The 27290-nt window shown below is 34.1% G+C and overlaps 1 protein-coding gene across 4 annotated transcripts in view; it reads left to right on the top strand.

Moving 5' to 3' along the window:
* The window catches only part of LOC149799036 (inositol 1,4,5-triphosphate receptor associated 1-like), a 257140-nt gene that overhangs the window by 11387 nt on the left and 218463 nt on the right, over positions 1 to 27290 (top strand). For all 4 annotated transcript variants that reach the window (XM_089957997.1, XM_089957996.1, XM_089957994.1 and 1 more), the window contains exons 2-3: positions 17188 to 17391; positions 18675 to 18794. In XM_089957997.1, coding sequence (XP_089814123.1) covers positions 17188 to 17391; positions 18675 to 18794 — 324 coding nt within the window. The remainder of the gene's footprint in view (positions 1 to 17187; positions 17392 to 18674; positions 18795 to 27290) is intronic.

Genomic DNA, 27290 nt, shown 5'->3' with positions numbered 1-27290 from the left:
ACAAGTCTGATGCAGCTTAGGCCAAGACATATGTTCCTATGCCATATCAAATAAGCTTTTTCCCCAACATGGAAACAAACACTTATTTGGTTTTGTATTTATTGCATATCCCCTTTTCAACCTCACATTCTTTAAAATTTTTGTAATGTATCATTTTAATAATATGAATTAGGCATTTAGCATTCAGTGAAATATTTTGTACAACCTCTGAAAAATCTGCTTGGGGCCTAAATAAAACAGGCTAGGCCTAGATATATATTGTGCAGTTGTTTCATCAGTCTGTCTACATTACTGAGATATGTGGTATATTCATAAGCAGCTTTGAATGATGCAATAATGTTGTATGGGATGTATGAATTGATTTAAACTGCAGTCATAGGCAAGTGGATATTGCCTTACTTCTTTAATAGAACATAGATTTTGAATCAGTAAGTGACCCTTTCTTCATACACCATACTTACTGAATACACAAACACTTCTTGCAAGCAAGTTTCAGGGCAAATTTCACAGAATAAAAGTACTTAAATACATTCAATTTTATACAGAAAGCTCATTGTCTTACAGTACTTTCAATCTCTATTTTTATGTTTTCATTACAAGAAATTGTTGATGCATTGATATTTTAAGCATATATACTTTTAACAAAACAAAGATTTATGCCCTTTCTAAAATGTGGACTAGGTTTTAAAGGATCATTTGAATATTTTTAACACAAACAAATTCTTAGCAAAATTGTTCTGTTATCACCTCTTTATTTTCTACTTAAATGATAGCAAGAATTTAAAATGTAAACAAACATGCAATTTCCAACATGTGTACCAGTATTGAAAAGTCTCAGCTACAATATTTTTTAACAAGAGATATGTCTTCTTAATTTGCATCACAGGCAAAACAGCTGCTGCTGTCTGTGATATGTCTACCTTTATGTTGCAAATGTTTGTCCATTTTATCCTCAGATTTGCTAAACAAATTTGATTCCCCAGTAACTTTAATAGAAAGATTGTAAGTCCATCTACTTAAACTTTCCCCATAAAAAATATAATTCTGTAGACAATATTTTTGAAACTCAGAAGCTGAAATGTATTGTTCCTAAGTTTGGTATTTTAGTTGATTTACATTGTGGAATGTCTCTTGGGAATTAAACACGGGGTAACGTTTTTTTTTCCAAACATGGTCATTTCTAAACATGCATTGAATATTGGCATGACTCCTTGAGTCTTTCTTACTTTGGATTTTTAAAAATATTAATACATTCTCTCTCCCTCTCTGTCTCTCTCTCTCTCATGTTCAAACATGACCCCAAGGTCACTAAATTGCACACAAGCTTCATCTGAGAACTTGTCAAACATTCTTTCCAAGATATTGTTGTCCACTACAACTAATTTTAATTTCTCTGCTTTGATACCATTAAATGCACATAAACTGCTTGCCACTATTACAAAACTCTCCTATGATGCCCAGTGGCAAAAGCAGTCATATTCACCAAATATGACTACATTTCTTCAAGATCCAAATGTATTTTGGCATTTTGAATAATCAGAAATGTATAGCAATAAATCCTTCCAGAGATTTTATAAGTGGACTGTTATTTAATGTTTCAAATTGTAATAGTAGTTCCAGGTTGGGTGTGTGATACAGAAATTTTAGGTGTGCAATAAGGAATCACAATTGAACATCTGTGTCACACACCAGATCAGCCATGTAAGATTAAATGCATTTTTAAGAAATATATATTTGTTTTATTCACCATTAATTTTTTAGTTACAACCATTTTGTAAAAGAAAGTTTGTTGAACTATTTTATCATGCATAAATAATAATAATGATAATAATACTAATAACGACCTTATTTAAAGAGGGTAACACAATTAGCTAAGACCTAATCTACCTTGAGGCCCTCATACAAAGGAATTTATTTATTTAAGCTGCATCTCTGAAGCCACTGGATATATTGGGTTTGGAAGAAGGAAATAGAGTGGGCATTTCTAATCTCAACTGGAATACTATTCCAGAGCAGAGTTCCAGAGTATTGGAAACTTTTTTTAAATAACTCCTTATTTGGTTTGGGAATTTTATCCTGTTTGGTAGACACGGATCGCAGGTGGGGAGTGTTACCAGGTAGCCTATACTGGAATAGTGATTGTAAATATTCAGGAGCACTATTCTGAGATATCCTGTACATTAATTTGGCTTTTCTCAAACAGATTCAGTCTTTAATAGGTAATATTTTTAACCTACCAGCTAAATTTTCCTTGCTTTCTTTCTGGATTGATGTTAGCCCAAATGCTTCTATTTGAAGATGTGCCAGCTTTGCTATGTTTTTATCATTTTAATTACCCCATACTGTATTACAGTAATCTAAATAGGGTTGTATGTAACTGTTATAAAATAGTTTTCTGTGCCTTTCAGGAAGAAAATGTCTTATCCTGCTGAGAAGCCATAAACTTGAATTGACTTTTTTACTGATATGTTTGATATGTTCAGTCCATGATAGGTTATTATCTACCAGAACACCAAGTAGTCTATCATGACAGACAATTTGCAAATTTTTATCCTTCCATGTCAGATATAGTTAATCACTATCAAGATTTGTCCTTCTTTGCCGTGTTGAGATAAGTAATATTTTAGTTTTACCAGTATTTACCACCATGCCATTGCATGTGCACCAGTTTTCCCGTTTGTTTAGGGCATTCTGTAAAGAAATTTCGAGTTCATGCTTTGTGTTTTAGATGTGTGACAATGTTGTGTCATCTGCATAGAGATCTGCTGATGATATTGAGTCTCTTAGTAAAAGTGGTAGGTCATTAATAAATAAAACAAATAGCAATGGACCTAGAATTGAGCCTTGTGGTACTCCATATCTAATTGTTCTGGGTTCAGACAGAACATTATTTATGTAAACATGTTGTGTTCTCTCACTTAAGAAGTAAACCATCTAAGTGTTCTTTCATCATGCTGGTAGATTTTCAGTTTCAGTTTCAAAAGGATTTCATGATCCACGATGTCAAAAGCTTTCCTGAATTCTACAAATACTTGTCCTATTATTCTACCTTGGTCAAGTGCTTGAAGTCATTTATCAGTTAGGGAGATCAAGGCAGTCTCACAGGAATGTTTCTGTCTAAAGCCTGATTGATTAGGGTGTAACAGCAAGTGTTTGGTTAAATATGACATGAATGAGTCATGGACATGTTTTTCGATCAATTTTGACAAGTTTGGTAGTATTGAGATTGGTCGGTAGTTATGAGCGTCATCCACAGAACCAGATTTGTGAATAGGAGTTACTTTTGCAGTTTTCCATATTTAGGGGACAGATGATATTGCAATACTTAAATTAATTATGAATGTTATGCTATCTACAATAGCAGAGCCAGAAGATTTAATGAGTCATGGACAATCTGATCAAGTCCTGTAGCTTTCTTGGTATCAAGTTCACTGAGACCTTTTTTCAACAAAGTCTTTTGATACTGGTGGGATAGAGAAACATACCTCCTTAGAGATTTTGCTGCTGCAGAACTTTTTCAGTTCATTAAAGTTGTTTTCTATCACTGGTTCTTTTAACTTTGTGGTAATGTTGGTGAAAAAATCATTGAAAACATTTGCAATGTCAGTGTCATCAGTGACTATGGTGTCATTTACCAGAAGTGAGTGAATTTTATTTGTCTGATCTTTGTGTGTTCCTTCAGTGAGTTCATTGAAGACTTTCCAAATGGAGTTTGTGTTGCTCTTTTTGTTTTCAAGCAATGATTGATAATAAGTTTTTTTTTAGCTTTTTTAATCATACATGTTATTTTATTTCTCCATACTTTATAATCTGCATGGTTTCCCGTAGTCTTGAATTGGTCTCATGTTTTCATAACATCTAGGATTTCAGTAGTAAGCCAGTTAGGTTGAATTTCAGTCCTTACTCGATGTACTTTCAGTGGTGCATGCTCAGAGACTATATCCATGAATAAGTCAGTCCACACCCCCAGAGCTTCATCTATAAAGAAAACATGTTAATATCATTTAAGTTGTAACAAGATTCTTTGAGAATTTATGTACATTCATTACTGACGGAAGTTACTGTTGTACTGGTAAAGTGATAAAGTACTGTGGTATATGTACCACTGGAAAAAATACCATGGTATAGTGGTAATACTGAGCACCTATGTCAGGTAGGGTGAATTAAGACATAGAGTTGTAATAGACTCTTGCATATGTTTATAAGGAGAGAACTGAGCAATCAGATTGATTCCTACTTTGTAGTCATTCTTATTTCATGTGCTTCTGTTGTAACATCAGGTCTGCAGATGTGTTTTGTGTTGTACTTTGATATTATTTGAGAGGAAAAACATTTGTTTGGAATGTTCAGTGGAAATAGAAACCACTCATTTTTTGGACTATAATATTATCGCTATACCATGGAACTATTAAGAATTATTCAAAGGAGTTTTGGGCAATGTCATTTTGATGTCGCAATTCTTGGCGAACCAGTACATTTCCAGTTCTCAAATTTATGTGGAACTTTTCATTCTTTCGGACTTTAATATGACTATTTCAGGATTATTTTGGAATCACTTCATTATACTGTAAGTTCGTCTCACATTTTCATTTATAACTTTGATATTGAAATTATTTTGTACAAAACTTGTTTTTTCTTCTTTCTCTTATGTAGTTCATGGCCATAGAGTCATAACAATACAGAGAACCGTGATATCTACAAAACTGTGATATATCAAGAATAGTGTAATATGTGGAATTGTAATACACTGGGCACTGTTAACATTTGATAAATAATGATGTTTTGAAAAGTAGACGAAGATATTAGACCAAATTTATCCTTATTTTCTATTAATCCTCATTGTTATTCTTTGGTATGATTTGATTATGGTGTCATAGTAGTATTATATCCAGAATTGTGCTATAATGAGGTACATTATAATGGGTGAAAATTTAAATTAATACTATACTCTTTGTGACACTATTAAGGAAACCATAACATAGCTGCACAACAATGAGAGGAGTTAGAGAAGCATCTGTCATGAGCTGAACTATTGAGGCTTAGCCATGTTTTGGCTATTGTTTTGGGTTATTAGTGCTTAGCCAGAGTTTGATTAACACATTAACCCCTGGTGACGAGTTTAAGTGGCAGTAGGTAGTAGCCTACTGCCAAGCTCTGTAGCGTCAATGTCATGTATGATAAACTAAAGTGGGTGGTATTATAGAAAGGTAGACTGATGTATCTCTACAATGATACCAAATAATCTGGAATTTCTAGTTGCACTACCCGATTTTTTTTCTACCCAGAATTTGCCTGTGGTTGGAATCCAATGTTGTGTCTGGATTTTAAGACTTTTTGGTCTCAGATCTAAGGCAAACCGGTATGACTGCAAACAGACAGATGAACCTTTGCAAAAAGTATGATAAGATGGGCATTTGGAATAAAGAGTGGTCTTGATACAAAAATAATGGGTTTGTTAAGCAAAAAAAAAGAACTCCAACTTTTACCCATCTGCTCATGCAGGCAGTATGTTATTGAAAGATCACCTGGGATTTGGTGTTATCGGATCTATTCAGAAATAGCTTTCAAAATGTGTTTCCTACTCGAATTTCAGACGAAAACGACAAAAACCTCCAGGGGTTAATGTGTTAAAGTTCTGGGCTGTGTAGGTTGAGAATAAACCCATTGCGCTTTGTACAGCTTTAACTTGCCATCTGCCATCTAGTAAACAATGATGGATGGATAGTTTACATATTTGAATGTGTTGCTGCCATTCATGCCTTAGTCAAGAATTGCATGATATAGTTACTGTCATGAACTGATTTGGAACTGGATGAGCATGATCATAATTTTTACTCAGAGATTGGGAGTGTCTCCCATCTATCCTATCACTCACTAAAATCTCCTGCATACACAGAATTATTGTAAAATGGTTTTTTGTGTGTCACGTTTTGGTTCCAGTATAGCATATTTACAGTAATACTGCCATTGATCATCGGGCTTTGAACTAGCTTAAGCAGGGCACAACAATGTAGTTTCTAATTTCACCCATTGATTCTGCCATCATGGTCATTTGGTTTCACTGTTTGAAATTTGTCAAGGTGAATCATACTATGTTTATGCAAAAATAATTCCTGAGGGAATAAAGATGGTTACCGATTATATTTGAGGTACTAAAGAGTACAGTCAGCATAAAGTAATAAACATTGTTTCTCTCAGCAAGTATCTTCTGCTTCGGTGCTTAAAGTTTTTGAGATGGATTAGAGTCTGCGTATGATCAAAAGTAATTTGACCAAGATTATCTCTACATGCCAAAGCCCTAAAATCTAAACAACCAAAATACAGTGGCAAGATTGATATAAAATGTCATGCAGAAACCCAATCTTATTAAAGCAAATTAACTACAACAACAAAATGTCATGTTTACAGAATCTGCATCAAATGTGAATGATGTTATGCATGCGAAGATACGTGTTTGTTAGCTTTGTAGCCAATCATGATCTTCCATTTCTGGTAGCAATCAGTTTTCATATCTAGTCAATATAATGTTTCCTGACTCAGAAGTTCTTATGTAAATGAACAAAAATTATTCACATAGTGATATTTTTTTTTGTTCATAAGAAATCATAATCATACTTATATAATAATAATAGTAATAATAATAATAGTAATAAAAATAATATTTATTATTATTATTATTATTATTATTATTATTATTATTATTATATAAATGCTCTGTTGTGAGTAACCAATAGTAGAATCTGACCAGTGACCATGATTTTTAGGCAAAATAAGCGTTTGACACTTGCTGTGAACAACCACATCATAAAAAGTGATATGTGCACTACCAGCCTTGATTGAATCCTTTTAAACATGAATGTAAACCAGTCTCAAATACATGGCGCTAATTGCCATTGTAATCCGAAATGCCTGGATGAATGAGGTCTTTGTCTTCATCTGTAATGCTTGCAATACTATTCATTTTCTGGATTTGATAGTCATTATTAAAGTGTGGTGATAGTGATGACAACAAAAGTGTCTGCAAATTAGGCTTAAAGTTACAAAGGGTGTGATGCTAAAATGTACAAGTTTATGCTTCATGTGGAGAATCTTTCTGCCATTAAAACATTAGATCCAGACAATACCAATCTTTAGCACCTCTGGCTGGCAATCAGCCATCTGAATCTGCTCACAGGAAGGAAACAATTTAAACTTCTTGGACTAACATTGCCAAATTTCAGTGTGGGCACTGAAAGGACATTCCCCATTCTGAGGAAAGTTCAGGCTGAATCCAGAGAAATGCTGGATCCAATAACAATACATCTTGCTACCAATATAATCCAGGCAGTGATCTCCTGAGAAATGCAGAAAGTGCTGTTGGTATATATATTGGTATATATAAGAGAAGTATGAATGGGAGCATGTGATTATGACAAGACTGATTTGCTGAGATGACATACTTACTTTAATTTTAAAAAATGTTAAAATTCATTGTAGTTTTTATCCATTTGCATGTTAAAAATTTTGTTGATGAGAACCCTTCCTCTTTTGAGGTAAAATCTCCTGACTGAATTTTGGAAATATCCTGATCCTTACATGACATGTCTTTTCTGTCATGTGTATGGGTCTGGGACATTTGGCTACTTCAGAATTGTATAGATAGCTGTACTACAACAAACACATGTAAACTTGGGATTAAGGTCTGATTTCAATATTTATATGACCAATTGTCACTTTTCTTTGCATAAAAGTGCAAAGAATTAAATAAATTTTGAGGCAGGGTCAATTGATATTGAGTCTGTCAATATCTTACATTGAATCTTGTATTGAGGTAGGCATGTCTATATTGTGTAATGAATATTAAGAAAAGGTAACTCTCTGATATTCAAGCAACCTTTTCTGTTCAGAATTGTGGCTCCTGCATGTTGCTGATATGCATAATTAAATATTGCATTGGGCATAAAAATTGCCAGACTTCAGATTAGTTCAGCTGAACTTTTAGACTATCAGATATTAGGAAAAAAATTGTGGATACAATTTTTGTCTATCAGATTTATGGTCAATTTTGGCCATAGTTCTAGATGAACGGTTAAAGGCTTAGCCAGATTTTGGCAGAGGTGCATATAGCACAGAGATTGACAACCAGGCTATTGCCGTCTTTTCATATACAAATGAGGGTATGACAAAGAGTATCCAGGTGTATACCTGTGTACACTTGAGGAGTGGTTCTTGAGTCAACTTAACAGGCATTTGGTGAATACCAGGTTTTTAAGTGTCACCTCTGGTATGCTTTTTTTTTCACCAAGGTTCTTTGCAATGTATAAAAAGTGAGAAGACACAGAGGCAGCACATGCTTTTGATGTAATTATACATTGAAATTGGTAGGATTTCCAAATCATTAAAATTTCTCAACCTGAGATGTATTATATTGGCAGATAGCTTATTTCATCAACATAAATGTATTAGTGTGTGGGGAAAAATTTTGATGAGTTAGATAATTGTAATGCCTGTCTACTGAAATTATATAGTTGACAACAAAAGAATGCTTAGATTATCTAAAAGTAATTTAAATCTACGAATAAAGTAAACTGAAGCCCCTGAAGCATTAATAAAAATAAAATTGGGATTGAAAAAGTTATTTTGGATTGTGCTTGTGAAATGTTTAGGCATGAATTTTCTGTTCAGCAATGTCTCAAAATTAGTAGCAAGCTTCTTGAAATAATTCAGTAATTTGCAAAAAGAAATTATAACAAAGAAAAAAAAGAAAAACAAGGTAAAAAAATGATAATGAACTACATGAATGAAAGATTTTAAAAAAGCATGAATCAGAGGAATTTCATTATTTTTGAGAGAGTTTACGATAATCAAGTTAAGGTTATTTTAGTCTTTATATTTAGGAAATGGGTAAAATCCTTATATTTAAAATGAGATTTTTCAGATGTTTTACAGTGGACAGAAAATTATATCAAATGTGATTTTATTGCATTAATGATGAAGACTGCAGTAAATAGAAAAACAAATTTGATATGTATTTGACAGTTACAAATGAGAGTTGGGTTATTTGCAGAGATACTATTGCTTGTGTTTAGGCCTTGACATTGTCCTTAAGTTTGAAATTAACTTTTTCAAATGTTGTACATTCTGCAGAAATTTTATTTAGCTTTTAGTTTATACCAAATTTGATTTTATTTAACAAAACACAGAAGAATGCATAAAATATAGTAGTTATTATGTATTTGAAAAATTGCAGCAGAAACGGGGCTAAAGATGTTTTTAAAACACTAATAGTTAGACCTTAGATCAGGGGTGCACAACCTTTTTCGGCCAAGGGCCAGATTGCATTTTCTAAGACCACTCAAGGGCTGCAAACACTATTTCATATAATTACAGTTCACGGACCAGATTTCTGTGTTGTTTTAATTTGTCCTGAGGGCTGGACAGAACACGTTCATGGTTTAGCTTAAGTGCTTAAGACATTAAGAGGTCCACACAATTGAAGTGTGTTAAAGTGTATGTCAAGAGTCTCATGTAGATACATTTATTCTTCTCAAATTAAATAATAATTGTTATTCTGAAATTTAATACTAGCATAATTTTGCCAAAATGTAATAAATCCTGATTGTTGAATGATTTGCTCATTAACTGTCATTAAAAAAACTTGCAGACAAATATTATTGATCCTTATGAACTTTTAATATGGGGGCAGCTTCAAACCTGGGTCAGGAAAAGAGGATATCGGGTCTGTCATAGCAAATAACTGGTTAATGATTTGTATTAGCATGCACAGCTTTCATTGTGACATCACAGCATGCAACATTTAATGTGATTTGTAGTGGATCACACCTTTAGGTTGACCTTATCCAAACATATCACACACTTTTACATTGAACTAGCTTTATGTATTTATTGAGGCATGTATATAATGACCTCATTCATAATGCAGATGTTATGAGGATCAACATAAAGTAAATAATTACCATTTTTTGGTACGTGTCAATTCAAATTCTAAACAATAACACCCAGTACTGAAATGGTCATTATTTAATGTCTGCATGACCTGTATGATATTCACTTGAGACAGTTGCATCAGAAATGTGGTTAGAGATATTTCAAAACAATTTGATGCTCATATTTACACTGACAGATAGGGCCCTTAAAATGAATATTTGACCCTAATGAAGTGAGGCTATTTTATGTATAGTGTCTATGCAATTTTCAAACTTCATGACTTAATAAGTCCTGTAAAGACTTGCTGAACATATTTAATTAAAAAATTTTAGCAGGCAGAATATTTAAGGAAAATTAGTTTGCTTTCTAACATTTAACCAATTGTATGCTTTCGTATAGAGAATTCACTGAGGTGCAATGCCATGAAATATGTTGTTTCCTATACAGAACACTACAGGGACCACATACTTTTTTATAGTCTGGTGTCCTTTATGTCAGGCTAATATAGGTATGTTAGTGAAAGGAAGGGTGGGTTTATGTTTTCCATTATGAGTAGGTGTTCTTTATATAAATTTAGCTGCTTAGACATTTTTCATGTATATTGTCCTAGTCACAAATTTGAACAGGTCAAAGACTATATTCAGAGTTTTGTGTCAAGCATTTGACAGGTAGGGGTAAAATTGGAAACTACAAAACTTCACTAAGTGAAATAAAGTTCTCAGTTTGTAGAATACGCTTTTTGTCATGCCTTTTTGATGGAAAGCACAATCTTATCCATTGGGGCAGTATCAGCTCAGAATTTATGCACTAACTTAGAAAAAGTGAGACATTGAGTTCTGTGTATCCAAAGAATATGCCTGCCATAGGCAGAGAGTATCATAATATTATGTCTGCCTGACCATCAATCCATTCATCCATCCATCCATCAGTTCTCTGTTCCATTTTCACATAATAACTAAATATGTGTACATTCTCTGTTGTATGCCAGTGCAAAACATTGTACATAAGCAGGCATTTGGGATAAGGAAAAAAATGAGAAGTGAAAGTCACAGGGACTGAAAGAAGGAATCAGTTTTCACCTAGCTACTTATATTCTGTACCATATGCATTGACTAATATTTGTAGCTTCCTTGCATTTGAGACAGAGAAGATTCCTATTGCTGTTGGGGGTCTGAGGTCAAGGTCAGACAGAGTCCAAGGAGGGAAACAGTTTCCACAAAATAACTAAAGGCCTGTGCCATAAACTATGACCACATTTTGTGGATCATTTAAATTTGAGACTAAAAAGGCACCTATTGATTTTTGGGATCAATAGATCAGAGTTCAGGTTCATAGAAACTGAAAGAAAACCAGAGTTTTTGAAAAATAGCTAGAGTTCACGTTTTATACCTGTCCAGTTTTTTTTGGTGACTTACATTTAAGACAAGGAAGACAACTGTTGATTTCAGGTTCAAAGTAGTCAAGTACCTGACCAAAAGAAAAAGAAGTGATTTACATTTTTTAAAAATGTTTAATAATACCATTCACCACATGGTGGGCATATTACAGTACTCTTGTTTAATTATGCTGCTAATCATAAATAACAAGCCAAGTATTGCATGAACCTTGGGATTGTTGACATCAGTAAATTATGATCAGCTAAGGCTCATAAAAGGCAAAGTGGCTTGAACAGCAAATGTAGTCAGTGCAAGAAACTTTTATCACTCAATCATTGGTTGTGAAAAGGCCGTTCTAAGATTCCAGTTACATATCTTTTGACAGTAAAAGTGAGAATCCTTTTCAGTATAACTGTAAAGTCTGTTTGACACAGGTGTGAAGTGGGGTTTTGAGCCTGTTCATTCACTGTTTGATATGGGTACATAATATGTGGTTTACTAAATATATCTATATTTTGTTTGCCAAGTGAGAGTCTAGCCATTCTGAATACCATCACAGATTTTCTTTGTTATGTATATTCCTTGGACAGGTAAATTTGGTAAGTGTAATACATTGAGATGAGGGATTGCATTTATTGATGGTACTTCTGGTTTTCTTTTTTACCTGAGTTGGCTGTAAGACCAAGTAAACTTACGGTATTGCACCTGTCAAGCATAATACATCGTCTTTTGTTTGTCCGTCTGTTAATGATTGCTTCTTATCACATTGAAATTCATTTTTCTGATCCAGTTTCATTTAAACTTGGAATATGGATTTATAGAATCTAATTAAGAGTTGAATAATGAGTTTAATATTCATTTATATTAATGAGGTGATCTTGTATTTGATTTGCTAACCTTGTTACCATTCTGGAGGCCGTATTTACGATCAAAGTTTGATTAGACTTGGATCATATATTTATATCATTAAGCTATATCATTAAGATCTTCGACGAATTTGAATTTGTTAATGAATGAGATCCATACATACTAATTTTCTTTAATATTGTCATTGTAAAGAAGCATAGATGGTAGAAGGGTTACTATTGATAATGCAGTTACCAGTTAGCTAGAGGAACCGCTCAGCATTAAGAGGTTAGTGTTAGGACTGGTCGGCCTGGTGTCAGGATAATGTGACTGGGTGGGACATCATGCTACATGTCTGCAGCATGATGCCCCAGTGCTGGACATCACCATAAACTGTCATACTGCAGACATTGTAGCGATATGACTGAAAAATTGTTAAAGCTACGTTAAAAATCCAAACCACACACACACACACTAATGAGATACTCTTGCATCTGATTGGCTGAGCTTGTTACCACTCTAGTAGCACATTTCTGATTAATATTTTATCAGATTTGAAATAATGCTTATATCATTAAGAACTTGGGGAATTCAGTAATGAGCAAGATTCATGGATATTAATTAAATGAATGGCTAGTCCTTGACTAAAGAGTCACCCTCTATAAATAAAGCATTATTATTATTACCAATCTGAAAGTCATATTTCTGATTTGAGTTTGACCAAACTTGATACATGGGCTAATATTAGAGTTGAAATGAATACCAAATTATCCTGTTTGAATATTTGTAGAACATATTCAGATAGGATTCAGTTATCTGTTGATGTTAATACAGTGATCAAATTTTTTCTCTTTTCTTTGTCTGCATTAGTATTTATTGACAGCCCCACCTGTTCCCAAGCCACATTTAAAACATTGTTAATTTAACCACCTAAATTTAAATAAATGACATCAGGTAAATTTTCTGAGCATTCAGACTTGAAATAAATGTTGTTACTTTCCCTGTTTATCTTCAAATTCAGAATGGTCATAAATACTTCTTGATTGCTGATTATTAGGACAGTGGCCGATTTTCTTCTGTTCATTTTCAAAGAGAAACAGTGCTCATTTTCTTCTATTAATGGCTATCAAGCAGCCCTTTCCAGCATTCAAAATTTTCAAAAGGCCCAACCATTGAGTAAGCTTCTCACTTAACAGACCTGATCTTTTATTTTCAGCTGCAAAGACCAAAGGGTTGGAGTATCTTTTACTCCACAATAAAGATTCAGGTGATATTTCAGCCTCCACCATTTTTAGGTGGATTCCATTACCTAATAAGAGAGCTTACTAGTATCTACCAATAAGAAACCTGTCTTTTATTAAAATTCAAGCGATCGCTACCTCATGGTCAAGCCTAACTCATTCATCTTTGGAGGATGTGATGAAAACCACATTTTGGTGCTCACACATTGCTTTCTGCTTCTCTCATCTTCGCTTGTTAGCTCACCAAAGTGAAGCCATTTTCTCCTTGTGGCTCAATCATCATCACTCAGAGAGTGGTCCATGCAGATTTCATCCCGCAGTTGTCTCCTGCTCTGCATTTAGGGTGAATATTCCTTGTGTTTGTTTTTATTCTCCAATTCTGCTATGCAATAGCAGCAGGTATGGTATTACTGATATTAAAAGACAGCTTAGGTGTGGGTAAAAGCAGTTTTAACAATGTAATATTTAACTGTTGCTCTTACCAGATTCCCACCTCCTGCTCCATACTGATGTTCCACTAAGACTCCTCCCTTGGAAAAGAATGAGGGGCATTGCATATGGACAGTTGGGGGGGTACCAGGGGCAATCAAGTGTTCTGGAATTTTCTGGTTCACCCTAATGGGAGGACAAATTCTCATATAGTTTGGGAGGGAGGGGGATTTTCCTTACAGAAAAGTACCAATTTGCATAGCAACAGGTAAGTATTACATCGTTGTAAATAGTTTTATCCCCCAACCCCAACTACCCCATTGTTTGAATTTCAATTGATGTCCTATTTAATTTTAAATAATTTACCATTTTTAAATTTATTCATGTTCCTTGTATTAGATTAAAAAATGATTTAAGTCTACTCAAACCACATATGGTTACCCAGACCTTTTTTTGATGTAGTTAAATTTAGATCAGGTAAGAATTTGTTTCAAATTTTAGGGTTGTCTCCAACTATTAATAATCTCATTTTTTCCAGAACATTTTACATTTTATCACTACATTGATGTAACTGTTCTCATGTTCATACCTTCCTGAGGACTGTTCAGGTGGCCTAGTGGTTAGAGTGTCTGCCTCAGATGCGGGAGGTCTTGGGTTCATTTCCTGGCCGAGTCATACCAAAGACTTACAAAAATGGTATCAACAGCCGCCTCGCTTGGTTCTCAGCATTAAGAGGTTAGTGTTTGGACTGGTTGGCCTGGTGTCAGGATAATGTGGCTGGGTGTGACATCATGCTACATGTCTGCAGCATGATGCCCCAGTGCTAGACAGCACTATAAACTGTCACACTGCAGACATCATAGCAGTATGACTGAAAAATTGTTAAAGCTACATTAAAAATCCAAATCACACACACACACACACGCACACATACCCTCGGGAAGATATTAGTGGTCAATGAGTTATAAGTTGTAATTCCATTTTATGATGGTTTAATCTTTTCATAGTTATCTTCCTTGATTGGTCCATTTTTTTTCAACTCACTCTCAGTATCCCCTGACTGATAATTTCCTTTAGGTAGCTGAATGAATAAAGGATATGTATGGATGGAGAACAATATCGCACAGGTTAGAGAATTATAATTCATGCCTTACTGATACTCAGATGGTGTCTGAGGAAGGGCACCCCTTGCCTTGCCTGCTTGGACCATCCCTCATACCATCTCGTTCCCAAAAAAAGGAGGGAACTTAGTCATGAATAGACTTTCATGCAATCCAATAATTAACTCTACTCTAAAATGCAGTTACTCTGGATTCCTCTGATAGAAATTAAGGCATATAGAAGTTTATTATTGTAAGAGCCAGAAGTGACCACTCCAGTAGCCTAGAACATCCACCTTGGATGCAGGCAGTCATGAGTTTTAACCCCCAGTCGCATCATACCAAAGACTAACAGCTACCTTGCTAGGTGCTCATTATTAAGAGGTTAATGTTAGAACTGGTCGACCTGATGTCACTATAATGTGACTGGGTGGGACATCATGCTACGTGTCTGTGGCATGATGTCCATGTGCTAGACATCACTATAAACTGCCACACTGCAAACATCGTGGCGATATGATTGCAAAATTGTTAAAGCTATGTTATAAATCCCAAACACACACACACATCCTTAAGTGCTATATCTGAATCCTAATGAAGGATTCATAATAACATGAGGTGAAATTATGTGGAAGAAGAATATTTTCATACGGGTTAGAGAATTATAAGTTGGCCTCTGTTGAGAATCAAACCTGAATGCACAAGTTATGGCACCAATCTCCTTGCCTGCACACATTGTATTCCCCCCATACCCACATAACTAAGTGCACATCCCCAGAAATGGATGGAACTTTGTTGAAATATAGGCTGTCATGAGTAGCAGATTTACTCATTTTGATGACCTATTAATTTACTTTTACTGAAATGCAGAGTCACTCAAAATTGCTCTGATAGAAATCAAGGCATATATAAGTTATTTTTGTAAGATACAAATATGCATCAGAGTCGAAAATGTTATTCCTGGATTTTACATGACATTGAGAGAAATATGGAGAAAGGATATTATCATTCAGGTTAAAGAATTATAGTTTGTTTCCCACTAAGAATCAAACCTGTGCTTGCAAGTTATGGCTCCACACTAAGAATCAAACCTGTGCTTGCAAGTTTTGGCTCCATTACCTTGCCTGCATGCACCAACAACCATACCCTCTCAAAACAGTCCATGTACCAAAAAGCTGTTCACAGGTCAGTTACTATGCTATGTACTAACAGAAATCAACAGGACAATATTCGATACATTTGAATTCGCACAATTCATATTGCCACTGACTTAATTAAATAACTGGCAAATATTTGTAACAATGTAAAATACAGTATCATGATATACAGTAATAAGATCCCAGAACAGTTTTTTAACAAGTAGTTTTTGTCAGTGCTTGACAGTTTCAATTTATCTTTATATGATGAGTTTCTAATGAGCAGATGCTATTTAAGTAAAGTCAGCATCAGCTGAGTTGCATATAGGATATGATAAATTCCCTGGCAACAGAGAATAATGACCATGTTATTGGCAGTTGGTTAATTGCTTATGATATTGTTTGACAGTCTTTACCACATCAGGATTAATTAGTACTTGTGATATAAATTGCATTCAAAGAACTAATATTTTCCGCAACAATTACTGGTACAATTGGCAGATTTTGAAATCTCCAGAAATAGCAGCCTCCTTATGGTGATGTCAATGAGAATTTTGCCAATTTGCTATAGTAACATGTTAGTCAAAATGGAATTTATAAATTTTCTGTTAAGTGCATTCCGAAGTGAAGAATTTATTCTTTAGTGACATGTCAAGTCTGAAAAAGAGACTGAAAATCTGCAATATGCAACAAAATTAACAAGAATGGTTATACTAATAAGGTTTACTGCTCACATTTTTGAAAGCTTCTAGTTTAGAAATACCTTGAGACTTCTGCAGATGCTTCTGGGATAAAGATGTTTATTTTTTATCCAGTATGTGTTTACTTCTGTCCAAATAACATTAGACTTGAAACCTTTTCCTTAAAATAAGCACAGGAACTTGTACCAGTCTGTGAACTCTTATCTGTTGAAGAACTTACTTTGCAAAGATTTTTTGGTAGGAAAATATAGAATAATCAAAAGGGGAAAAAATGGTAGAATGGAATATTTTCGTTAGTTAGCAGCAGTTTCAGCAGTAACTCATGAATTTGTCTCCACATAAGTTACTCTATTTGGAATCTGTTAGCACACTATGCTGTGAGATCTGTGATTTATATGTTAGAAAGCAATCTTTGAATGGCTTTATTTCAGAGAAAATGTGAAAAAGGAACCAAGTCAGAAGGTGAAAAACTCAACAGGGAAAACAAGGAAGTCTCCACCTCAACAACTGATAATAAACAAGCAGTAGGAGAACAGAGAACAACAATGGATGCAGCTAGCCCCATTGAACGGAAGGGTATGCTGAACATTGGCTTGGATGTTGTTGTTAATGGAGAAAAAAGTCCTTTCAGACAGGTAATAAATTATTAACTCAGATTTAGTGAGGACAACAATTTAGCAAAGAAACTGTATACAAGCATAATTTTTGAAAAGGTGTATGAAACACATTTGATAGTTGCAGTTTATATCAAATATTTACTAATTTATGATATTTGAGAACTGTAAAAACAATAAAATGTACTACTCATGACAAATTATGACTATGGAGGAGTTATCCTTTGCACACTCATTATTATTCTCCGCTTGAAATAAAACATCACAATAGATAATGAAAGTAACTTTAGGACAGCTTAAAAGAGTAATGGCTTTTAGAATAAATTACACAAATTACACATCTAATAAAATTAATTTTGAGGATTAAAATTTGATTTGGTGCTCAATATGTAGCTGATCATACGAACTTTTAAGCTTTTTTAGGCATTCTTTACATTAAGAGCATACTTAAAATATGCTAAAGCCACACATTTGGGATATACACCTGATACTTGTGTCAGATTCTCAGTATTGGTAATTGCCAATTTTGAAATGAATGCATGACATGAATATAGGAAGTATTTGGAGTTGTATGTTAACCAGTATTCATGTGCAAAAATGTATATGGGCTTTAACTTTATTTTTAAAGGTATATCATGATTATAATATAACTTATATTAACCTTTGGTTGCTCTTTTGTACTAAATTGATTGCACCAACAATGGATCATGTGTTAGGAATTTTTAAATTATTTTGTTTAATTTATGCATTGGATACTACTGTATCAGACTTTCCCAAGCAGTTCTTAATGTTGTTTTATACTTTTGCAGCATTAAAATAAATATTGTATTATATATATGCCCTTACTACATGGAATATCTTGATTTGGACCTGTCTGATTGTCTTGAGAGGCACTAGCACGTTTACAGGGAATTACTCTGCATCAATGAATGCAATAAAGTTAGACAAAGGATTTGATTAAAATGTTTATATATACCTGTACGTAAATTGTTTGATTAGATTTTCTTACCATTGTATTATTGTAGCTTTTCAGGATGTCCATATTTGTGTCTTCCAGCTGATTTACATGCACCAAAAACCGTTACAATAAATAACCCCTTAGCATAAATGGAGAAGCTCTAGATGAGGCTTTCCAAATAGGTAGTTTCTAATAAAATATGTTATCTGTGGGATATTTTATTTGTCTATCAAACCAATCTCAGTACTGCAAGACCACTTTAACCAAGAAAAATCAATAGTTGTCAGTAATTCCTGTAATATGAAAAAGTGTAAATGGTGGTTGAGCAAGCTCTACTGTTTTCCAGATAGAGCCTGCTGATTCTGTTACCTTGATGCAGAAAGATGAAAATGAGAATGACTTTGATCTGATGGAGAAATCCACCAACACTGTGAAGGTTATATCCAATTTATCCAGATTACGAGAGGTAAGTGTAGCAGTACTAACATGACAGTAATTAGTCAGACAGTATTACAGCCATTTGATCAACAAAGTCACATTGCTACAGTGAATGTGTGTATCAGGTCTTTTCATACCAGCATGCATCAGAAGTATGTTAATCCTGCTCATTGCTAATTTAATTTTTGCTCATTAATGATGATGAACATAGTGGATTTAGTACAGATTAGGCATAGACCTTGATATTAAAATAATCTTAGGTGTGATTTTTTTTCCTTTTCAGTCTGAGTTATGGTAATTTCTTCATTTTATTATATTGGTCACTGTGTATCAATATTATGCAAAAAAATGTTTTAATGCACTAATGGTTATGCCTTTAAAAAATGTATACTGTTAATGAATTCGCCAGAGTGATTCTGACAATCTTGAAGTGGTGGATTAATATTTATTTCTGCATTAAATGACATTTAAAGAGAATCCCATGATGCATCAACAAAGGTATATGGTTTTATAAAATATCATCAAGATGTGAAGCTATAATAAATGTAATAAAATTGCAAAACCCACGGAGTTGTCAGTAATCCAGATTTTAAGAGGAAGATTAGCTTGATGTACATGTCCTTCAGATATACAGTGTAACATTGAAATTATCGAGTGCTGCATGCATTACCTTAGGACTAACAGAATCAATGGAGTGATGGTGAATATTCCAATGAATAATGTGTTATTAAAGTTTTCTATTATTAGTATAATTGCCTTTTCAAAGAAATTTCTATTGAAAGTTTCTGGTGGGACAGTTACTAAGTTTATCATTAATTCATTTTTCCTGACAAGACTAGTTGAAAAGTATCAAGGGCACAATTGAATTCATATTGCATCCATATAGTCAGTATTATTAAGTTACTTAATATATGCCTCATGCATTCTCTCACTTAGCACCAGCATGATAGGAACTTATTGTTGATCATTGGTAGTGGGACATGTGAATCGATCTTTGACCACAAAAATGAAGCAAAAAGAGCACCCTTGGTTCAATTAACAATTTATATCAGAAATATCTCCCAAAAGACAATGGCTGTGTTCAAGAGAGTTCATGTAAAGACAGTTTTTGAAACTTTTGTTTGGTGAAATTGTATGAAGATATATTATTGCCCAGGTCAGATCATTGTCTGAAAGCAAAAGGTGAGGTACATAAGGTCCTGGTAATTTATCCATTGGAGACATGTTTTATGCAGTTTGTTTTATTTATTTTGCAGATTTTTTTTGCGGGGGTGGGTGGGGTGTGTGTCTTTATTCTCTCTCTCTCTCTCTTTCTCTCCCTCTCTCTCTCTCTCTCTCTTTCTCTCCCTCTCTCTCTCTCTCTCTCTCTCTCTCTCTAAATTTGATTTATGTCATTTTGGTTTGAAGACTTAGCATCTCATTGATTAAATTATGTCTACTGAATTATACTTCATAAAAGAATGTTCATGTGTCAGAGACATTATAAGATTCAATCATTTAAAGATAAATACAGGTCCAGTATTAATACCAAATAAGAAATCAATTGTAGTAATTATGGAGAATGCAATACAAAATTCCATTGCATTTTTCTTGCATTTTGAATATACCAACATCAGAACATACTGGGCTGTCCTTGCAGCTGGATTGGGTATCAGCACCTTAATTTTAGATCTGGACCAGATACCATGAACAGATTTTATGGATGGCTTGCAATTATGGTAAAGAAGAATCCTATTGATTTTTGGGTCAAAAGGTGAAAACTCAAGGTCACTGTGACTGAAAGAAGAAAAACAGTTCTGTACCCATAACTGTATGTCAGGGCCTTGACCAAACTTTGTGGATGACTTGCACTATCAATAAAGATGAAACCTATTTTTAGGTTTAAAACAGGCAGAGTTCCAAGTCACTGACTTATAGATGAAAAATGGATTTTGCACAATGACATTGATTTTAACCAACAGACCCTGACCATAATTTGGGGATATAAAGTACTTGGAGTAAAGAAAATAAATGTATTGATTTTGAGGTTAAAGCTCAAGGTCACTGGAACTCAATAAAGAAGCTGGTTTCCACAGAATAACTTTAACTGTTATAGACCTCTTACCTTGACCAAGATTTGAGCATGGTTTGCATTTGGAATAACGAAAAAAAATCTATAGATTTTAGGAACAAAGGTCAGTGTAACGTGTCAGAAAAGACAAAAATGGTTTCCACTCAAAGCAAGGTAAATCTTTGACCTTGTACTTTGACCAAACATTGGACTACTTGCACATGCAGAAGAAAGAAAACTATTGTTTTGAGGATCAAAATGGTCACTCTTACACAAAGAAGGATCATTGTGTTTTCAAAAAATAGCACTCTACAAAATGGCATCAAACTCTGAGAATGTCTTGCTCATATGGGAAGGAAATAAGCATCAGATGTTGAGTAGACTCCTTAGAGTTTATGGTCACAATGATCCAAATAAAGACAGTTTGTTTCTCTCTTAGAACTTTTGTTTTGCACAATGTTTTTTTCTTCAGCAAAATTGGTTAATGTTTTGCCTCCTGCAAAATTAAGGATCCTAATGCTTGTAGTTTACAGTGTCGATTTTAAGGTTACTATGACCCAGTGTTCAGTACTGTCCAGACTCAGCCATGGCCTGCTAGTGTTCACATACAGAATTATTGAACACATTTACACCCTTACTAAGGATGAGAACAAACTTTGTCATACCAACCCAGGATGATTACACTTTGTTGGGTTGGAGAAAACAGACTTTATGAGTAACTACTTTTTGTTCATGCAGGTAAAGATAATTGTACTTGTTAATGACTGAGAATTATTCACTTGGTCCTATTTATCAAGAAACAAATTTTTCAAGACAAACTTCATGTTACTAAATCAGGCTAATGCTAAGATCCTGAACAGACTGTCTTCACCAACATTCAGGGTCTGTAATTCACAACATTCCGGGTCTGTTCAAGAACTAATAATTTAGGGAACATTGCCTTTCTGTTAAAAAACAAATCAATAATCTAATTATAAGAGGATTTATTGAAATTGATTGAAGTAAAGAAAGATGGAGATTGCCAGTATGCATGCTTTTTGTGCATGTGGTTGTACTTTTTGCATTTTATTTTCTTCAACAATTTGTGTGAATCTCTGGGATTGTAATGAACAAAATAATTTAGAATCATTTGGTAGAATCCAATGAAAGTTGGTAAGATTTTATTCAGGGCTTGTACAGTGAACAAGTTATTAAATTTTGGGTTTCCTTTTTTGACAACTTATCTACACTATTGCCAGGATGAAAATAGTATAGTATTCTGCAAATGATGAGATTCTGTCAGCTGTTGTGCTTCAGCATTCATTGCTATGCAGTGGAAACCTGCATTGTCTCCTTACAATGACAGATTTGCCTCTCCATAGAAAATGTAAATATGTACCTTACCAGTGTAGTATATACAGTGAAGCAACTGATTTGTGGGAGTTGTCTGGGTTTTCATCCACTGACTCGAAGACATTGGCAGAATGTAGAGTGGGTTAAGTGTAAAGATGCCAACAGGTATCCAGGTACTTGGGTACCCACCCATTGATAATAACCTGGGTAGCAAAATGAGCCATAGGGTACCTGTTTACTGCCAGTGCTTGTAAAGGCAGCACTCACTTTGTTTTCAAGTTGACAATCCTTTTGACTGAGCTGCAAATGCATGTACTTCAGTAAATAATTGACCTTAATCCCATTGCTTGTTTTCCTAGATGAAAATTTTTTGGAACCGTATGTGTGGTTGTTGTTGTTGTATGGTTTAATGCCATGGCGGCCAGTATAAATGGTGGAGGAAGAACCCGGGGAAAAGCCTGGAAAGAACCACCAACCAATGAGAAGCTACTGGCAAGCTTTCTCACATACCCACATTGGCCGAACTTAAGACTCGAACCCATGCATACAGAGGTGAGATGGCAATGATGCATAACGGTAAGCACTTTAGACCATTCGGCCACTCAGGGGCCCCATGCGTGTGGTACAGCGGCAAGTAACAGAGTGGTTATTTGATCATGCTGCACAACTGACATATATTCAGATGCAACCCTGAATAGATTTCACAAACTGTATGGTCAAAGCATTACTTTGTAACAAACCTCATACTCAGTCTATAAATAAGCATCTGCATTTGACAGTGAGGCTAAGGAAAATGAGTCAGATGATATTTATGATGACTAGATAATGATGATTTAGTAGGTGATGATGAAGGATTTCAGAACTTTATCAGACAATGAGGATGAATTTTTGGACTTTGTACCAGATGACATTAGGTAGTGATATGTATAGGATGAATTTTTGAACTTTGTACGAGATGACATTTGGTAGTGATATGTATAGGATGAATTTTTGGACTTTGTACCAGATGACATTAGGTAGTGATATGTATAGGATGAATGTTTGGACTTTGTACCAGATGACATTAGGTAGTGATATGTATAGGATGAATTTTTGAACTTTGTACGAGATGACAATTGGTAGTGATATGTATAGGATGAATTTTTGGACTTTGTACCAGATGACATTTGGTAGTGATAAGTATAGGATGAATTTTTGGACTTTGTACCAGATGACATTAGGTAGTGATATGTATAGGATGAATTTTTGGACTTTGTACCAGATGACATTAGGTAGTGATATGTATAGGATGAATTTTTGGACTTTGTACCAGATGACATTAGGCAGTGATATGTATAGGATGAATTTTTGGACTTTGTACTAGATGACATTAGGTAGTGATATGTACAGGATGAATTTTTGGACTTTGTACCAGATGACATTAGGTAGTGATATGTATAGGATGAATTTTTGGACTTTGTACCAGATGACATTAGGTAGTGGTATGTATAGGATGAATTTTTGGACTTTGTACCAGATGACATTAGGTAGTGATATGTATAGGATGAATTTTTGGACTTTGTACCAGATGACATTAGGTAGTGATATGTATAGGATGAATTTTTGGACTTTGTACTAGATGACATTAGGTAGTGATATGTACAGGATGAATTTTTGGACTTTGTACCAGATGACATTAGGTAGTGATATGTACAGGATGAATTTTTGGACTTTGTACCGGATGACATTAGATAGTGATATGTATAGGATGAATTTTTGGACTTTGTACCAGATGACATTAGTTAGTGATATGTATAGGATGAATTTTTGGACTTTGTACCAGATGACATTAGGTAGTGGTATGTATAGGATGAATTTTTGTTCTTTGTACCAGATGTCCATTTGACTCAATATTGAAACAAGAACCACATTGTCCAATTTTCCATCTTGCTGCTTTTCATGCATGTACACTAGGTAAAGTAAATATAATATGGTGAATGCATAATTGTATTCAGTTTAGAGGCTTGTTTAGGTGATCTGATGTGATAAGTGATTTATAACGCTCAATCCCAGACTGACTCCACCTATACTAGATTTGCTTGGATGAATATGATTATATGTAGCTTTCAGATCTTTCTGTATCATGTTATGATTTGAATTTTTAAGTCTTTTTTTATATTGGAATGGCTTTTTGAAGGTGAACACAGATGCATGCTTGTCATGTATATGATTGCTAGAATATTCTTTAAAATTTAGTATAAAATAACCCCAAACCTCAAATATATGTAATAGGTAAGTTACAAGGCAAAGACACTTATAAATTTGGCACAGAACAGTTCTTTTTATAACTAATCAAAATATAAAGAGATTCTTGCAGTTTTTAGTGTTTCACCATTGCTTTTCCAGTGGTGATGGCAGCAATAGTTTGGACCTCGTTTATAAGATGCTCTGTTAAAGTTGAATGTCTTCTAAATTAGTCTGTATTTAACTGTATTAAACTGAAAGTCTTAAGATACTGTATGTCACAAGGTTGAACTTTCTTAGGCTTAAAGGGGACAAAAATCCCGACCTGCACAATTTTATTGTAAATAGAAGGATATTTAGTAGTTTGTGTATGTAATCTATCCCGACTATTTTTTTCTTTGCATCTATTGTATTTACACAAACATTTCATACAAAATATTGTCCTGTATTTTGAGATCAAATGGAAAGAACCTGCCCTGAATTTGTTGCTCCCTTCCATACAAACAGGATGTGATGTCATTTGAGATGATTAATGTATAAGAGTTGTATTCAATTTGTGCAGCAATGTGTCAAGTAGAAACAAGATGGTTCAATGTGCAGCTCTAAATTGTGTGAATAATAGCAGTTCTGGAACAATCCTCAATTATTTTACTCTTTTATTTTCTCCATCTTTGAAATGTAAGAAATTATCTACCAAATGAAATAACATTAAAGAAATGTTTACACTTTTTCATTCAATGTTTCCAACATCAATTTATTATGCATGTTTGATTTGTATGTAACTGCATCAGATGAATATGCATTTTTCTTCCACACTTACATTCAAGACTATTTTCCACTCGTATAATAAACCCCTCCTTCCCATTCTGCATTCATCTTGTTTGTGTAATGTCGATAATAGAAAAATAAATCACTTATAATTGAAAATCTGTGTATAAACTCGTTAGATTTCTTACAACTACATGCACCGGAACACCACGATACAATTTTTTAAACAAATGTTACTGTTAACTTTTGTGATTGATAAATCTATTATACTAACATTATTCATTAATGTGGTAATTACTCTAAAACTCAGATCAGGCTGATTCGGTACAAATTGCTGACTAATTCAGCCCATATATCTAGCTGATTCTCCAAACTTCCAAGCTGATTCAGACCATGTGAAATGTTATTCAGTTTAGTCCAGGATTTAAATGTGACATTTAAATTTGTTTTTAAAGATAATCTTCTCATTATGTTGAGCAGTTCAAATATGCATTTAAAGTAATAAAATCCCGTTAGTATGCGTGATCATGGTATTGTTATAGATAATGAAATAACGTAATCATGTTTATTGTGCATTGGCAGTTTAGTAGTGAAATATTTGTTAAACTTCTCGTCCAATTTTAAATAGTTTGTTTTATTGAGAAATAATAAAATTGCGAACACTGACAAAAAAGAAGAAATAAACTAAATGATGGGCATAGTACATGTGAGCTTTCAGAAACTGTCCGAATTTTGCTAATTAGCCATGATGTTGAACTCAATAGTGACCGGATTTCCTGAGCAGACATCATTGATGCTTTTTATCAAGTTCAAGTATCATTCATCAGTGGTTAGCAAATCTCAGTGAAAAATCAGATTAAATTGTTCAGTTAGAGACATGATACTACAACCCTTGGATTATTGACAGTCAGCAAGAATTCAGTCGATTTCAGATTATAGAGGTCCATGCCATGAAGTCGTCTCAGGATGACTTTAGTTATTAGGTTGGAGCCCTTTCATGTATAAAACTGCAGATGTCACATCATGCTTACACCTGCTCTATTTTTCCAATTAAAATACATTTAATGATTTGAAAAGCAGAGTAAAAGGGATAGATACCACTTCTTTTTTGTTAAGTACAGAAGCAGAGTTGATCAAATGGAAAAGTTGAAAAGTTGCAAATTTTATATATTTAATAAGTTGTTAAGTTGAAGAAATACAACAATAAATAAAGCCTTAACAACCACGTGGCAACATCTCAGAATTAGTATATATGATCCTTGGGGCGACTTCTCCTAACACTTGGGATGAGTTCTCCCAGAATGCGTTCTCCATAATTCATTATCAACAATGCCAGTGTGTACACAGTGTCTCAAATGACGTCACACCCGCTATTTTTACAGGGGGAGGGAAGCGCATTCTATTCAAGATGGATCGGGAGAGATGATCGGTTTTTCATAAATTTCTTTGTAACGAGTAAGAATAAAAGGTACAAATTTTCAGAAAATGAACCTTATACATATAGCAAATTATATATGAAGTTTGCGCTAATTTCAGTTTTGCATGTTTGTCCCCTTTAGAGTTTGTCTTGCAGGTATAAGGCAATGACCACTTTATCATAACACTGTTCACAGGCCAGACACCATGTTCTGTGGAACATCGGTTTTGTACACTGATCTCGCTGTTCAAACAAAGGCATTTTATCTTATATTTAGCTCCATTGTTCATATACTAGATGAACTGATAAGTTGACCTATTGTCCTTAATACAACCATTCCTTAGTCCACATTTCTTGTCAATAATCCTTCCTAACCACATGGAGGATGCCTTAAAAATTGTGCACACATTCATCCCAGGGTCTAATAGGCTGTAAATGAAAATGGTGCTGCTTGGACATCTTATGATGTCTAGCTGGGCCTAAATCAAAATGGTACTGATCTTGCATCCAATATGGCCACCATTATATTAAAAATCTTTTCATTGCTCAAGAATATCTGAGATGGTTCCATTATTCAGCAGTTAAGAAGAAACCTTCTTAGATTCCTTGAAATTCTTTTCAGCCAATAGAGTGTCAGGTTTTTTGAGGGAATCTTATTCAATCTAAATAATTTATTTATAAATTTAGATTCAGTATTTCAGTTCCATCTATACTCATAATTTTGATGTAGCTAT

The sequence above is a fragment of the Sinohyriopsis cumingii genome, chromosome 5 (genome assembly GCF_028554795.1).
Source record: "Sinohyriopsis cumingii isolate HCF-2022 chromosome 5, ASM2855479v2, whole genome shotgun sequence".
Lineage (NCBI taxonomy): Eukaryota > Metazoa > Mollusca > Bivalvia > Unionida > Unionidae > Sinohyriopsis > Sinohyriopsis cumingii.
Note: the sequence above shows the minus strand (reverse complement) of the source record. Positions and strands in the feature narration are given on the sequence as shown.